An 18,181-nucleotide genomic window follows, 5' to 3' on the forward strand; every position below is an offset into this window, starting at 1 on the left:
GCCTCTTCTACCCCTTTTCCCTCCATGCTGTGCCTCTTCTACCCCTTTTCCCTCCATGCTGTGCCTCTTCTACCCCTTTTCCCTCCATGCTGTGCCTCTTCTACCCCTTTCCCCTCCATGCTGTGCCTCTTCTACCCCTTTTCCCTCCATGCTGTGCCTCTTCTACCCCTTTTCCCTCCATGCTGTGCCTCTTCTACCCCTTTTCCTCCAGCATCCCCTTTTCCTCCATACTGTGCCTCTTCTACCCCATTTCCTCCATACTGTGCCTCTTCTACCCCTTTTCCTCCATACTGTGCCTCTTCTACCCCTTTTCCTCCATACTGTGCCTCTTCTACCCCTTTTCCTCCATACTGTGCCTCTTCTACCCCTTTTCCTCCATACTGTGCCTCTTCTACCCCTTTTCCTCCATACTGTGCCTCTTCTACCCCTTTTCCTCCATACTGTGCCTCTTCTACCCCTTTTCCTCCATACTGTGCCTCTTCTACCCCTTTTCCTCCATACTGTGCCTCTTCTACCCCTTTTCCTCCATACTGTGCCTCTTCTACCCCTTTTCCTCCATACTGTGCCTCTTCTACCCCTTTTCCTCCATACTGTGCCTCTTCTACCCCTTTTCCTCCATACTGTGCCTCTTCTACCCCTTTTCCTCCATACTGTGCCTCTTCTACCCCTTTTCCTCCATACTGTGCCTCTTCTACCCCTTTTCCTCCATACTGTGCCTCTTCTACCCCTTTTCCTCCATACTGTGCCTCTTCTACCCTTTTCCTCCATACTGTGCCTCTTCTACCCCTTTTCCTCCATACTGTGCCTCTTCTACCCCTTTTCCTCCATACTGTGCCTCTTCTACCCCTTTTCCTCCATACTGTGCCTCTTCTACCCCTTTTCCTCCATACTGTGCCTCTTCTACCCCTTTTCCTCCATACTGTGCCTCTTCTACCCCTTTTCCTCCATACTGTGCCTCTTCTACCCCTTTTCCTCCATACTGTGCCTTTTTGCGTTATTCCCTTTTTTTTTTTTTCTTACCTTTCTATTAGCTTTTCTTTTCTTCTCCTCTCGTCTTCTTGCTTCCTCTCCGCGCTGCTCCTCACTGAATGACAGGCGTGACTTGATGACGTCACGCCTGTCATTCAGTATCAACAGTGCAGAGAGGAAGGAGGAGGAGGGACGCCAGCGCCGCGGTGAGGCGAGTAGTGCATCTTTTTTTTTTTTCTTACTACCCGGCTCCCCCCACCACCGAAGGGAGCCCCGAAACCCCCTGCCCGCGCCGACGCCGCCACCATTAAAAAAAAAAAAAAGAATAATAATAAAAAAAGCCCCTTAATCCGGCTATGCCCGGGGGCCAGATAAATGGCCTCCGCGGGCCGCATGTGGCCCGCGGGCCATAGTTTGAGGACCCCTGGCTTAGACATATACTTAGGATTATTGTCCTGATGCATGTTGCACCAATCAAGCGCATGGCATGACCTTGTAAAATAGTAACCCTCCTGGTTCATTACTCCTTGCACCCTCTAAATATCCCACCTTACCAGCACCAAAACAGCCACATACCATTATATTTTCTCCACTTGACAGAAGGCATCACACACACCTCCAGCATCCTTTTATTTGCTGTATGTCTTCAATATGTTCTCCTTTTCGAGCCAAACATCACAAACTTAGACTCATCCTTCCATAATACTCTTTTCTAGTCACCCACTGTCCATTCTCTGTGTTCTTTTGCCCATTTTAACCTTTTTTTTTCCCTACTTGCCAGTTTTAAATATTGTTTTTACTTTGCAACTCTGCCCATAAGGCCAGGATCCCAGAGTTAACTCTTTACTGTTGAAGATGACACTGGTATTTGGAGATTACTACTTAAGGAAATCGCCAACTCAGGACCTGTAAGGATTCGGTTTCTCAAACCGCAGACTCTGATGTAGTTCTCCTTTTGTGTAGTTGTGCATCTGGGCCTTCCACTTCTTCTTCTATCCTGGTTAGATCCAGTTTGCCGTTTCCTCTCAAGACATCTTTGTGTGGACACCTTTGTATGAAATCTTCAGTTTCTTAGCAATCAAACATGGAATAGCTTTAATTTCTCAAAACAATAAACGGATGTGTTCCTTGAGAATGAGTTTTTGTTTTGCTCATTTTGAACCCAGATCTGGGGGTAAATCTACGTAGCTCCGATTTTTTCAACTCGCCGGAAAACGGTGACTTTGCAGCTAAAATTTAAAGCGGCGATGGCTTGTAAGTGCAAGTTTGCCTTTACAAGCCATCGCCACTTTACATTTTAGCTGCAAAGTCGCTGATTTCCGGCGAGTTGAAAAAATCAGAGCTACATACATTTACCCCCTGAGCTTCAAAAAATTCACACTGGAGTAATGGCTGATGAATATGGGGCTTTGCATTCATATGTGAATAATACCTTATAAATCATTAATTTTAAGCAGTAATAGTCATTTGCAACATTAGTAATGTCTTCACTATATTTTAAAATCCATTTAATGGTACCTTGATAAAATCTTAGCGATTCCAAATGTTTGTACACATGTGTATGTTCTCTCCTTTGCTTTTAAATGGACTGCACAGTGCTCTATGGGATATTTTTTATTTTTTTTTAAATCTGCTTATTTTTATTTGTAATTAAGAAACGGTTTAAAGTAACGATCAGTGGCAAGAATTCCCAAATAAATCCATGATTAAGATAATAAAGTGTTAAAGCCGCCAAAAAGGAATACTACAAATACTTTTAGCCAAAGTAAATGTAAGATCCTCCATACCATATCGAGCAAAATATACACAGAATACTTACTTTAAGAGGTACATCTGCTCTTCCCAAATAATTGGCTGCTTAAATCGGGACCCACCAACATATTGCGGATGTGGATTTCAGAGGGAGAATGAGTAATGCTGGAAGATTGAAGTGACTTTGAAAGTGGCATGGTAGTGGATTCCAAACGTTGAGGCATGATCAATAGTGCTGAGAAAACCAAACAACATCTAGCCAACGACAATCCTGTGATCGGAAGTAGTGAATATAAAAGGGCCCAATGGAGACTGAAGTATCCAGATTAAAATACAAGGCTGCAGTCATTTACAGTTGAGTACAAAAGTTGTGCTGAAAAAGACAAATCAGAATGCACAACCCTGGATGCGGCACAGGAGATAACAACCCAACCAAATTCTACTGTTAGCATAAAAAAGAGGTGTGGCTGAAGCTGTAATCTAATTATTTTTTTATAACTCTGGTTAGAAGACAACTTCTTTTTACCATACTTTTCTTCAACCTCCTTATTGATGATTTACAGTTTGCCAAGAGTCATGCAATTACAGTCATATAATATATGATGTAGTGGGTACAACGGCTTGGGAGCACCACTCTTCTCAGCATTCTCGTTTATAGCACAAACCCCTCCATCCCCTCTCAGCAATCTTATGACCACTTAGGACCTTCAAAAGTGTCTGGCTCCAATTCAGATATTAGGCTACACATTCCTCATGTAAGCGCTTGAGAGCTGAAACGCAAATGTTGCAAAAGGTACAGAACTTGTGTAAAAATAAAACAACTATGTGGAACAGCAGCTTTAAAGGTGAGCTAAGGAACACAAACCTAGAAGGATTGCAAAACCTTAATAAAGTGCTCTGATGAATCCTCTTCCACACCAATAGTAGGACCAGAACACGGTGGTGGGGGGGTAGTAGGATTCACCCTGCCAGTATACACATTGCAGACATTTGTGCCACCCATTAGGTGTCTTGATATGAGCAAAGCAATGTTTCAAAGCTACAGGGAATCTGAACATGGTTGCTAATCAAGTGCATCCAGTTGAGGCAGTAAATGGACATTTTATTTAATAAGAAAATGCTCCATGCCACAAGGCTGGGAAAGTCTTAGAATGGATAGAAGAACAGAAAAGTATATTCAGCTTAATACCTTCAGGTACCACTTCTCAATCAAATCAAGTATGGGGTAGATGAAACAAGCTATTTGCAGCACTTTGGACGCCTGCTGGAGTCAAAGTCCCAATAAACTGTTCTGAGTAAGATGGAGAGTAGCTCAGGACAAAGATGTTTTGGGTTATTTGGTTGCTATTAGAAAAAGTTTTAAAGAACCAAACCTGATTCCCAACAGTGCAAAGGTATTATACTGCTGCAGGAGATAAAGATTATGTGGAAACAAAGGGCGTCCTAGTGAAGAAGGAGAGCTGGGGCAAACACATAACTGGTATGTATTCAGGTTTTTAGTATACTTTTTGTTTTTTACTTTTAGGCTTAATGGTTCTTTAATCCAGTAGGTCATGATAAACTCAAAAGCCTTCTTCATTTATTGTAATATCATTATGCATTCTACAAGAGATAGGCAACAATAGCAGCCGACTACCACCCTCCATGAATATCAAGAGAGAAAATTAAATTTAGCTAAATAGCCCAATACATGTACTTTGTGCCCTTTCAGCCAATGTACTTTAATATGAGTCACCCCTATTAAGGTCTCACAGTTTAGCACTTTTAATGCCATCACCAGCATTCACATACAGCCATTCCCATTGGCAGAATCTTTGGTTGCTACATTGTATCCTAATACTTGAGATGATGGATACTGAATTATTCGGTTTCTCTGAAGCCTTATTCTCTGTAATGAATCAAACTTCTTACCTATGAATTGAATTTGTTAAGTGGGTTCCAGCTTGCTTATTCTCGATTTATTATATGTCCCTCTCTCTTTGAAGCTTTAACAGTGATTGATAGATTTTGATTTTGAATTTAAGCTAATTTTTCTGTAATCTTCCCCTTGAGAGAGTACAATGATCTCTATTCTTAAGGGGCAAAAAAGAAAGTTACATGAAAGAGGTATAAAATCTACAATAGTAAATGATTATTTTTTTACATGAGAAAAGTAAAGCATATTAACTGCAACTATTTTGTAGAAACTCCAAAAATGTACAATAACATATCTGATAATGCTCAAATTATTATCACTATCTGTTACATGATAGTTTGAAAGCCTGATAAAAATCACATTATAAAAATTAACAAGTAAAATAATGCAAAAAAAAAAAAAAAAAAAAAAAAAAGGTGTCTTACTATTTTATCAGAGAATTTGCTAGTGTTTAAAAAACAATGCGCAAACACATGGGCTTTTTTATGCATCTTCGTCAAAAACCCAAAAAGAGCTGTGTGCGCATGCTCAATGGTGACATTGGACTGGGAGGAACAGCAGCAGCCAGTGCAGTTTCTCAGTCTAATGTCAGCACATCAGTAATTGGAGATAACCTAACTAGCTTGGCTGGTCAGAGAAGGTAAAACACAGACCAGCAGGCCTGAAGCACACCCACCAATCAACAGTGACTAGTAAAAAAAATAAAACTGTTTGTTTTTTTTAAAAAAAATATTTCTTATTAATAATGTGAATTTGAAAAAATAATGGAATAGATCATGAATATTGTTCCGAATGCTCAGAACTTGGTGTTCTGTATAAGGGTTTATTTCCATAATTTGGAGCACCATGTCAAAAATGTACTTAGATTTAAAAAGCCACCCTGTCTTTCCCCACACAGCCCCTGGCACTCACTTCCTTTAGAGTAAAAATAGGAAACACTTGGTTATTGTGGCCATGTATGTAACGAAGTCAGCAAAATGCAGAAATAATTTAACTTTTTTTTGTTTATGCATTGTAACTTTCTGGATAGATAGTTTCCAGATGAGACTGCATATCTCGTATTATTATAATCACCTCTATTATTATTACTCACAGGCTTCAATTATCCTTAAAGCACATCACATGGCTTCTCAATTAATTTATTTATTTTAAATATACTCTCATGGTGACAGTAGAAGTTCATGAGTTACCTCTTAAAAGGGTTTTCATACTAAAGTAAGCACATTTTGTACAATCCATCACTTATGCATTTAAATGTTTTAAAAATTATTCGGAATAGTTGGGTATGATTATATACGAATACATACAATTTTATTTTGTGTTTGGAGTACCCACTTGAATCTGAGGTATCGCTGGGGGTACACTTACCAGTGGTTGAGAACCTGGGGGCTAGCTGAAAACAGTGGAGTCCAGGTATAGCCAGAGGACAATATAAACAATGATATAAACAAGGTACTTATTAAATAGACTCTAGTAAAGTAAATCTAACAAGTGGTTAAGTAGAGTCTATTTTGCTAATTTAATTCTTAAAAAACTAGTCTAGTAAAGGATACACAACCATTGCGAGGCCACTGAACATCTCTCAGAGCTCAGCAGAGTATGAATCTACAACTAAACTGCCTAAGGGCAACCTACCCCTTAATTTAGTTGCTATACAAGTAGGGCAATTATCAAACAAGCTACTACAATGCCAACTGTGACAGTAAATGAGATACAGACATCAATGGCTGAGATGGAGGATGAAGTATATGGGCCAATGACTCTCCAATGCATTCCAAATAAGAGCGCTCATGGGAGGGTTATACAGAACAAGGCTTGGCTAAAACAAAAAACCTGCAATGAGTTTGGAAAATTCCATCTAAAAGAGATATGACAGAACGTCATGGTCTGAGCTATGCATGATGCAAATCAAACACTACACACCAGCCAGGTAAAAGTACCCCCATCATGTAATATCGTTATAGTAGCATAATGTTATGGAGATGGTTTTCAATGGCAAAGCCTGGCAAATGTCAGGATTTAAGGGAAGGTGAATGGTACACATTACAGACTAATCCTGGAGAAAGACCTGCTACCCTCTGTCAAAAAAAAAACCTCAAACTGGGTACTAAGTGTTTCTTTCAACAGGACAATGATTCAAAGCACAATGTAAGAGCAACAGTAGAGTTGCTTAAAATGAAGAAAATAGATATTCTTGAGTGGCTAAAACAGATTCCTGACTTTAATCTCATCCAAAATCTATGAAAACACCTCAAACTCTGTCCTTCACTTCTCTCCAACTAACGTATACCAATCTTGAACAATTTTTCTCTGAGTAATATGCCATACTGATCTATCTCGGAGTTGAAAGTTAAAAAGAGATCTATGAAAAAACATTAAGTGTAATAGCATGAGGGTAAGGGCCTAAATAGAATATTAAATGTCAGGGCCCCAAATAAAATATCAAATTGATAAATAGAAATGACCATGATTTATGTAACTTGATTTGTGCCAAATCTGGGATTTCAATATATAGATTTCAAATAAAATAACAATTATCCATTTAGTTAAAGCAGCAATCCCACACAGATTCAATTTGGTAATTTTTTTAACTTTAAATAACATGTTAAGTACCTTTTAAGCATGGATGTGAAAATCATGTTTCTACTTTTCAAAAGCTCACTGATTAGCAAACAAAATGGCTGCCAGAAAAAGATACAGTCATTCTGCTACATAGACACAGGCCCACAGCTCTCAGCATTTCATGTGACAGCTAAGGAAGGAGAAGGAGGATATAAAACCACAGGCAGCTCTGAGGGGGCATTCCAAAGCCTCTCTGCTCACTACGTCATGTGCCATGTTACTGTAGATGCCATGATCGCACAGAATCATAATAGCACTAATAACAGCCTGAAGAAACAAAACAAAGGAAAATGCTAAATTCCAACACTCTAATGATAGCCTGTCAGTTACTTTTTTTATTTTTAATGTAAAAGAAAAACAGCTGCAAAGGTGTAATATATATATATATATATATATCCTATGTGATTACTAGGTAAAAATAGTTTGGTTTTGAAGCCTAGCAAAAAAGGCCGGATCATCAACTTTGGAGAGGAAATAAAATGTTTTCTTTGAAAAAAAAAAAAATGTCAATGCATGCTCCCCATAGGTTCAGGTGTAAAATTCTTTAATCAAGGCTTGCAGATTTGTAATTATGGTATGTCAGCTACATTTAAACAAGAGTGTTAAAAGATTGTTAAAGTTAAACTAACACAATTGCAATGTGAATTGTCTTAGTCTCATTCTAATCTACTGTTGTCACTTTCATTTAGCCGGAAGTTAACAACGGGACAGTGTCGGCGCTGTTTTTGCATGGCCCTAGCACTCTTTATTCACTTTAAATTGAAAACCATTATTAGTTTCAAATGGATAGAAAAAGACATATTTAAGGATGTTTTATGCAATTAAAGACTAAGTTATGGACAAGTCAGGAACACCAGAATACCCGGTCAGAATCCCACATATGCTTTCTAAGCTAAAACTTGATTACATAAATCAGCCAGTCTCAACTTTCGTGCTGACACATCTCTAAGCAGTATACGTCCTAAGAATGGATAGGTAATAATGGAACACTCTTAACCCAAGTTCGAGATAAGCAACAGAGTTTATTTCTAAACTGTATTTTATATGCACATACATTTATTACTGGAATTCACTATGGTACTCAGACATACTCCTATATAATTAGGATTTTGGTCTGTCATTGTAATATTTTAACACTGAAAGTAAATCATGTGGCATCGGTGTCAGTGAATGTAGGTTGAGAACCTCTGAAATAATTTAAAGAAAAACTCAACTAATTTTATTATTATTTTTGTTAATAAAAGAACCTCCACCATACTACTAAGACAGTAGAAATCGAATGTCCAAGCGTCAAAGTTATATTCAAAGTTCTACAAAATGTTGATTCATGGATAACTGAATGGAAACCAGCCGTGAGAGCAGCGTGAACTACAAGTGTTTCAGACATGGCAATACTGTGATTGTGCTAGTTAAGGAGTGCGAGTTGTTTTGGAAAAAAACATTTAAGTGGAGTTATTCTATAATTAAATCAAAGATAATTTACATATTATCAGTGTTCTCCCCAACACCTATTTCCCGGGTGCTCAACCCGGCTGTTTTTCTTCGTCACCTGGCTCTAGGGAGTCCAAAAGTTTCCTATTACAATAAAATAAACCATTGTTTCTCCTATTAGAACAGGCACTATGTGAGCACTACAGCCAGCAGTGTGTGTTAGACCACTGACCACCAGTCTGACCAGTCCTGGCAGGTGTGAGCAATAACTTCCAACATTTTCCAATATTATTGCAAAGTACTCCGACTGCTCCCACCTGGCTACTTCTTAATGCCACCGGCTGGCAGAGTTTTCTGGGGAGAACACCGGGCAAATACTTTTTATTGAACAGCACCAAGCAAACAGCTGTGGCTATTCCTTACCAAACATATACTGGAGGTATCTCTAATTGCCCGTCATGCCAAAATGTGGGCAGGAGTAACCAGCCTCTGAGACATGCTAGGGCTGGGCTCACACCTGTGTTTTGGTATCAGTGTTTTGCAGCAAACAGCAACATATAACTACTATTAATTAATATCACTAAAGTCTATTAAATCTGCTGTTTGCTGTCACACTAGCTGTGTCCAAAGCATCCAACACTCATCTAAGGAAGAAAAACTGTTGAAATCTAGGTTTATTGAAACCTAAAACGCTTTAGCTTGTCACCACAAGCAGTAAAATGCTATTGAAGTATAAAAGCAGTGTTTTAGCAGCAGATAAATGCTCCTACAATGTAAGGGTTTGAAAGCTGCTTCTTAAACACAAGTGTGACACAAGCCTAATGGATATTCAGATAAAGTCTTTTCAACATGTCAGTTACTTGTCCTAGTTTTTTTCTCTTCGCCAGTGGAAATATTTAATAATATGATTATTGTGAATATTTATACTGATTATTCTGAAATATAAGAGTTAAATGTTTTCCGCAACCGACACAGAAAAGGAAGTGTTATGTGGGTTTTATATACAAATACATTGTGTCAAGTGGATGTTAAACTTGCCTGTTTGATAATAATGGGTGCCCTATATATGGATTATCACAAACAAGTCACTCGAAGACCCATTGTCAAATGTGTGCATGTTGTATCAGCCCCATATGTAGTGGTACTGGATCCCTGATTATTAGTATATTTAGGGGAGATTCTCAGGGTCATTGCAGCTGCGCATTCTTACCATTAGTACGGTAAAAAAGAAATCCACTAATTTTTGCTCACAGTTCTGTGGGACACAAAGAAAAATGAGCGGATATTTCCCTAAAATGATACATACGCGGTGTCTCTACGGCCATGCCGAAGACACACTGCGCATATTTTTTTCTAATTGAACCTACCCCTTAGTTGAAAAATAATAGTAAACACTGGACCCCTCTTTCAATCAGGAGTATGACATTTCTTACTGCCTTTAGGTAAAATAACAATACGGTTTCTTGGTGCCTCAGTCAAAACAAAATTATATTCCACACTTGTATAAATCATAAGTCTCAGAGCCCACTCTTTATTGTAGACTTTGGCCAGATAGCCATGTGTTACCATGTTTGGCAAATTCACCCAGTAGCAGAACAATACTAGATGGGTATACCCCACTTTAGTCTATAAACATGGACACCAAGTTGTGCATGACCCAGCATATGCTATTGCTAAATTTACCTGTAAAATCTTATCCAAGCCTCATTACAGCCAAAATTAAAATAAGGCCTGCATTGCGGAACAGTTTTGTTAAGTACAGGCTATTTATAGCCTGCATAACAAACAACTATCCCCTCATTCCTCATAGCTCCCACAGGAGAATAAGAGTGTGCTCTGTAAGCTAATAGCATACTGAGCACGCTCTGTCCCTCCGTGGCCACACCACTGCTACACACCGGAGATTGAAGATCAATGACGTGAAAAGGTGGGTGGGCAGCAGTGGCCATGATGAGGATGCTGGCCCTGTTGATTAAGATTACGAATCACATAAGCCATACAGTCTCTCCTCTCCTTTGCAAACAGGGAGCTTTTGTTTCATGCATTTGCTACAGGCTATCCAAAGCTCAGACTGTTCCTGTCTTTATTGTTTTCCTTTACTACATTTACATACAGCAATTAGCCACAACATTAAAACCACTGACAAGTGAAGAACATTGATTATCTTGTTACAATGGCACCCATCAAGGGGTGGGATATATTAGGCAACAAGTGAACAGTCAGTTGTTGATGTGTTGAAAGCAGAAACAAAATGGGCAAGCATAAGGATTCAAGTGAATTTGACAAGAGCCAAATTGTGATGGCTAGACGACAGGGTCAGAGCATCTCCAAAACGACAGTCGTTTTGGGGTGTTCCTGGTATGCAGTGGTTAGTACCTACCACAATTAGCCCAAGGAAGGACAACCAGTGAATAGGACATGGGCGCCCATGGCTCACTGAAACAAGTGGGAAGCGAAGGCTAGACCGCCTGGTCCAAACCAAAGCTACTGTAGCACAAATTGATGAAAAAGTTGGCTGGCTATGATAGAAAGGTGTCAGAACACAGTGCATCTTAGCTTGCTACGGATGGGGCTGTGTAGCTGCAGAAAGGTCAGAGTGCCCATGCTGAGCCCTGTCCACCATCAAAACTGGACCATGGAGCAATGGAAGAAGGTGGCCCGGTTTGATGAATCATATTTTCTTTTACATCATGTGACAGTCGTTTACCTGGGGAAGAGATGGCACCAGGTTGCACAATGGGAAGAAGGCAAGCAGGTGGATGCAGTATGATGCTTTAGGCAATGTTCTGCTGGGAAACCTTGGATCCTTGCATTCATGTAGATGTTACTTTGACAGATGTTACCTACACATTGTGGAAGACCAAGTACACCCCTTCATGGCAATGGAATTGCCTGATGGCAATGGCCTCTTTCAGCAGGATAATGCATCCTGTCACACTTCAAACACTGTTCAGGAATAGTGTAAGGAAGATGACAAAGAGTTCAAGGTGTTGACTTGGCCTCCAAATTTGCCAGATCTCAAATGGATCGAGCATCAGTGGGATGTGCTGGAGAAACAAGTCCAAACCATGGAGGACCCACCTTGCAACTTACAGGACTTAAAGGGACTGCTGCTAACATCTTGGTGCCAGATAGCACAGACCTCCTTCAAAAGTCTTAAGGAGTCCATGCCTCATGGGTGAGAGCTGTTTTGGCGGCAGGAGGGAGGCCTACACAGATGGATTTAATGTTGTGGCTGATCGGTGTATATGTGCTTGTGAAAAATGCATGAAAACTTGTATACATTTTCTATAGGCTATTTTGCTTTAATAAAACAACAATTTGACCCCCTTAGCCACTCCCCTGTACTGCCAACATCCTTTAGCACAATAAAAATAGAAGATGACGCTTATAATATTGTAAACACTGTTGTAAGCTATTTGTAACGAGCCCTTCATGCATTTAATGGTTCACAAGAAGTGTCTTAATAGTAGATGCTTGAATGAACAATTGCAGTTGTGATGTGAATGAGGTACGTGTGTTCACCACAATTAACTGAGCGGCTTAGATCATTGGTCACTATAGAGCACAAATAAAACTCAACACATTCCAACTGGTCCAAGAAGAAGATGTGACAGTGTCTAAAGCACAAGCATGATCAGTTTGGTGCATTATTTGCTTGTGTGCAAGTGGGAATGAATCGTGGATAAAGCTATCTCCATCAAAACAGCAGACAAAAAATATTGTACCCAAACCTACAAAAATTAAAGATGCAAATTTCCATGAATTTATACATATGCGCACACAGCTTACTATGCTGCACTACAGATACCACAAAAGGAAAGTGGGCTGCTAAGTGCATGTGTGCAGTTTCACCACATGGCATTTGTAAACACAAGTTAACTGCCACTTAGAATTGAGATCACTGTTGATTCATAGCAAGCTCTGTACCAGGGGTGACCAAATGGCAGCCAGCATGCTGTCATACAGAATTTGGGCTGAGCACTGTCTGGAGGAAACATTAAAAAATAGCTTTTCTTCCTTGCTGAGGTCAGGGCAGCGGAGGAGCGAGATACTGTGGCGAGTAGCTATGTTCAAGTGGCAGCAGTCACTCAGTATGACGTTGGGTATGCACACTTGTTTTTATTGGTTGTTGAAAATGACCCAATAAAACCCAGCATTGCAACCTCATGTCACCTCAAGTGACGTGGGACATTAAGCACAATTGGGGCAGACCCGCAAGAGGCTAAGCAACCAATTGTTCGGAAGATGATAGTGGTAAGAGAGGGTTGGTATATTTTATCAATACTACTTCTACAACAGAAATATGTCTGCAGCACATTAATGAGCGTTATTTTTACTGCTGGTATATTACTGGGTAGTAGTAAGACACTAACAGTAGTAATGCCCAGTAATACAGTATATCAGCTGTGATAGTGCCCACTAATGTGCAATCAGTAACAGCTATGCCCATTATTAAGCCAACAGTAACACATAACAATATTATTGTGTATTACTGCTATAAGTAGTATATTATTATGCATTACTACTGATAGCAAAATATACTGCCAAGTAATATGACAGAAGTAAAAATGATTGTTACTACTGACATAATGGGCATTATTACTCACCTATTACTATATTTCCAAGTGAAGAAATTATTTGTACATATCTATATCTGATCCAAAAAAGAAGGGTCCAGTTTTCAGAGAAACGAGACAGGTGTGTCTTGTAGCCAAAAGTGGGACATTTCATATGGAGATTATATATATTTTAAACCCTTCTATATTTCCTAAAAAAAGAAAAAAAATACAACATAATCTGGCCCATGTTTACATATGTGTGCCCTAGGTTTTGTAAAACCAGTACATGTATACTAGAATAGAACAGAGGAAAGCACATGTGTACTGTGATCAGGATCAGGCACACGCACACACATATATATATATATATATATATATATATATATATATATATATATATATATATATATATATACACATACACACATATACATACACATACACATATACACATATACATACATACATACATATACACATATATGTACTAGGGGAAGGCTGGGTACAGGCCGCAGGGTGACACAGGGTCTAATCTAGTGTCAGGCCTAGAAGGCGGTTTCCTAACAATGACGCTACCTCCAGCACACATGCTGCACTCACCGCTTCACTACGCCGGTCTTGATCTTGATCTGCCGGAGCCGCGGGTCCGCCATCTTACCGGAGGTAATACACGCTGCACGGTCACGGCTGAGGGGAACAACGCGAATAGCAGTTGCTGTAGTGACTGTGCGTGTGGTGGGGAGACTGCGCATGCGCGGACAGAGGGCGCTCTTCCTCTCATACACTACACATCAGCACTAGACACAGAGACCTGAGCTATCCAGCTATGATGGATCTGCAAGTATGCAAGTCACTCTCTATGACGTTACTCTCATTGTGGAGTCAGCTATATAAAATATATTCATTAAAATATCTTAGTAAAGTGCAGTTTTAGCAGTGGGATGCGAGTGAAAGTATAACTAGTCAGTAGCAGTGGTGGGCAACCTGGTACACTTGTGGGGCAGTAAGATGCACATTACTCTTAATCTCTAATAAGTAGAGATGTTCACTGACCCCCGTGTTCTGGATTTGGATTAACTTCGTGTTTTGATTTTGGCAAAACTGCCCTTGGGTGTTTTGGTTTCGGATCCTGATTTTTTTTTTCTAAAATCCTGTTTGTTTTTTTACTAAAATCAGATATTTTTGTTTTCCCCCCTACATTATTATTAACCTCAATAACAATAATTTCAAGTCATTTGCAGTAAATTTTGACCACCTCACAGGTCACAATATTATTTTCATACACTTTCAAACAAATACTGCAGCGACCTGGCTGGATGGTAAGCGACAGAACAATGACTCACGGCAGTTCATAGCACATCTAGGAAACATTGCCACACAGCAGTGTCAGTAAAGAAAAGTGGTGCAAGATGGAATTGTCCTTGGATCATGATATCAGTTATGGTTCATTTGATCGCTCCACCTGTTCCTTGGATAACTGTGTTAATTCTACAGCTAATATATGGATAAGAGCGCCCCCCCCCCACGGACGCGTGCTTTTATCAGGCCCAGACCAATCCAGGGTGCCAGACAATGCACTAAAAAAGAGTCATTGTAATTCACAGCAAAAAGCAAGTTCTTCACTGAGCTTCGAATCAGCCCACATTCACAAAAATTATAATATAGTTAGGTACCTTTGACGTAAAGTGCAGATTACAAACACTTTTTGCTATACTAATGAAACAGCAGCAAAGTGGAAGGTTATACTTATACACGTCTATTTAGACATCCATGCTTACAATACTTCTGCAAGCATCTTTGTTAGTAAAACTGTTGTCTTTATACCGTTCAAAAAAATTAAAAATAATCCTCCACCATTCTTTGGATGTTGATAGTTGATAGTAGGATCAGGTGGATTCTGGTCAATTATTTTACAGTAGACAAGACCGGGGGGGTAAATGTATCAAGCTGAGAGTTTTGCAGCGGGTTTGAAAAACCAATCAGAATATAGCTATCAGTTATTTAGTACATTCTACAAAATGATAGCTAGAATCGGATTGGTTGCTATAGGCAACATCTCCACTTTTCAAACCCGCCAGAAAACTCTCAGCTTGATACATTTACCCCCAGATGTCACAATGTTGTGCTGAGTCATCTGCATCATCAATGAGTGGCTAAGATGTTTGCAAAGCACACAACAGTATATAGCACATGTAGGTAACATTGGCACACAGCGGTAGCTGAAAGGAAAAGTGGTGCAAGATAGAATTGTCCTTGGGCCCTCCCACTCACCCTTATGTTGAATCTTAAAGAGGACATGCATACTTTAACAAACCAAGCACTTCAGTGACACGAAGTGCCACTTTTGAGGCTGATGTGCTTGGTTTGTTTGGGCCCCCACAAAACAAGCTACCAATAGGCTTAAGGCACCTAAGGTGCTGTTAATGAACTCTACTGTGGCAAGATGTTGTAATCATCCTCATGCTCACCCTCATAATTTTGTACATCATCCTCACACATTATTAATTCATCATTGCTGGAATTCACCATTACAGAAGTCTCTGTATTTTGATGTAATTGGTGGGAAAGGCCTTCCTCTTGGAAATTGAAGTTCATTTTTATGAACATCATCTTTTCCACATTTTGAGGAAATAGCCTCCTACGCCGATCGCTGACAAGGTCCCCGTCTCTGCTAAAAACGCTCTCTGAGTACGTGCTGGAGGGTGGGCAGCTTAGGCAGTGCAAAGCGAGTTGGTACATGGGTCTCCAAATTCCCTTTTTTTCCTCCCAGTATGTAAAGGGACTGTCTGATGTGTCTATTTCTATGTTGTTGTGAAAATAATCCTCCACCATCCTTTGGATGTTGATAGTAGGATCAGGTGGAGTTATGGCAGAAGTGTCACGTTTTTTGGTCAATTATTTTAGACCAGACCAGATGTCAAAATGTTGTGCTGAGTCATCTGCATCATCCCTTGGTCTCTTGGGAATGCTAAGTTTGTTCCTAACAGCAGTTGAGTGAGAAACTGAAGGAAGAGACACCTTCCTGTCACGTACCACTTGAGCTGTCATCTTGCTCACCAGGTGCTCCTTGCATCTCTTCAGATCTGGGTCAGTTGGAAACAAAGAGAAGACATAGCTCTTAAACCGAGGATAAAGCACAGTCGCCAAAATGTAGTGATCCAATTTCAAGATTTTGATAACTCTTGGATCCTGGTGAAGCAAATAAAGTACTTGATCAACAAGTCTAACGTACTTAGCCTAATTGCTTTGTTTAATCTCCTTCTGCAGTTTCTTGAGCTGCTTTTCCAAAAGTCTAATTAAGGGAATCACTTGACTCAAGCTAGCAGTGTCTGAACTTCACAGGTGACTACTTCGAATAGTTTCAGCACCTTGCACAATACGGAAAGTTTTCTCCACTGCGCTTGAGTAAAATACAACCGCCTCCTTTCCCAATGTCATGGCTTGTGGAGTGTCACGGGCACTAGGAGTTCTACCCAGGATTCACCAGATGATAATGCTTACCAGAGGGGCGGGGTTTACACAGCGATCCTCTTGGCAGTAGGGTGAATAGTAGGAACGTTATACAACAGCAGGTGGAGAGAGAATGTCAATGGAGTAAATAGGAGTCAGCGACTCACAGCTATAATGGTAGGAAAGTCAGCGACTTGAAACTATAGTGCAGAGGCAGGTATCAACCAAGATGAGCCGGGCGAACGTGAATAGGTGAAGGAAGGTAACGGGAGAGTCAGTGGTCTGCGGATAGCAAGTTGTACCACTGCTGTGATGAGAAGACTTGTCCAGGTGCAGGTAGGTAGCGGAGGAGTCAGTGGTCTGCTAATAGCAAGTTGTACCACTGCTATGATGGGAAGACTTGTCCAGGTGCAGGTAGGTAGCGGGGAAGTCAGTGGTCTGCGGATAGCAAGTTGTACCACTGCGAGGAGGTGAGGATTTGTCCAGGTGCGGATAGGTAGAGTAATAGTAATAGTCTATGACTGTATGTATACAGCTGAAGAGCAGAGAAGCTTGTCCAAACAGATATGCAGGATAATAGCTAATAGTCTATAGCGGGTATGTATACCGCTGCTGAGTAGAGAAACTTGTCCAAGGCAGATATGCAGGATAAAAGTTAATAGTCAATAACAAGTATGCATACCGCCGCTGAGTAGAGAGGCTTGTCCCGGTGCAGACACAGCAGGAGAGCTGGGAAGCTGTAGTGGGTATGGGAACCGCCGGTGAGTAGAGCAGGTAATCCAGCAGGAAGCAGAAGACACGAGCAGGAGAGCTAGGAGTCTGTAGCGGGTATGGGAACCGCCGATGAGCAGAGCAGGTAATCCAGCAGGAAGCAGAAGACACGAGCAGGAGAGCTAGGAGTCTGTAGCGGGTATGGGAACCGCCGATGAGCAGAGCAGGTAATCCAGCATGAAACTGAAGATACGAGCAGGACACAGGGAACACCTTCAGAGACTCACAGGGAGTGAGAATCAAGATCAGGCAATGATACAAAGGCCACAGGTGCCTTAAATAGGGAGAGGTGATTGATCCACCAATTAAGTTATAAGCAAGGTCATAAGAGTTCAGGGATCCTGCATATGCGCATTCCTATCAAGATGGCGGACGGCCGCGGCTCAGGACAGGCGCCGGCAGGAAGGAGAGAGAACCACGCACAAGAGCAGAGGCACTCACGGTCCGGTGAGTGACATGGAGTAAGCGTGGATGGCTTTTCGCTGTTCCTCCATACGCAGAAGCATATACAGGGTGGAATTCCACCTTGTCACCACCTCTTGCTTCAGTTGGTGGCAGGGCAAATGAAATTGCTCTTGTGGCTGTTGCAATCTCCTAATGCCGGAAATGTCCAGATATTTTATGGGCCACAGACAGCATCTCCTGCACGTCCCCGTCATTTTTTAAAAAGCTCTGCATCACCAAGTTTATTGTGTGAGCAAAACAGGGA

The 18,181-nt window shown here is 40.7% G+C and overlaps 1 protein-coding gene across 1 annotated transcript in view; it reads right to left on the minus strand.

Moving 5' to 3' along the window:
- The window catches only part of TBCA (tubulin folding cofactor A), a 31,456-nt gene extending 17,436 nt beyond the window's left edge, over positions 1-14,020 (minus strand). Inside the window, exon 1 of the mRNA XM_075182219.1 lies at positions 13,852-14,020. Within this exon, the coding sequence (XP_075038320.1) occupies positions 13,852-14,003 (152 nt within the window). The 5' untranslated portion in view covers positions 14,004-14,020. The remainder of the gene's footprint in view (positions 1-13,851) is intronic.
- Between the last annotated feature and the right edge of the window lie 4,161 nt (positions 14,021-18,181).

Source organism: Mixophyes fleayi, chromosome 1, assembly GCF_038048845.1.
Source record: "Mixophyes fleayi isolate aMixFle1 chromosome 1, aMixFle1.hap1, whole genome shotgun sequence".
NCBI lineage: Eukaryota > Metazoa > Chordata > Amphibia > Anura > Limnodynastidae > Mixophyes > Mixophyes fleayi.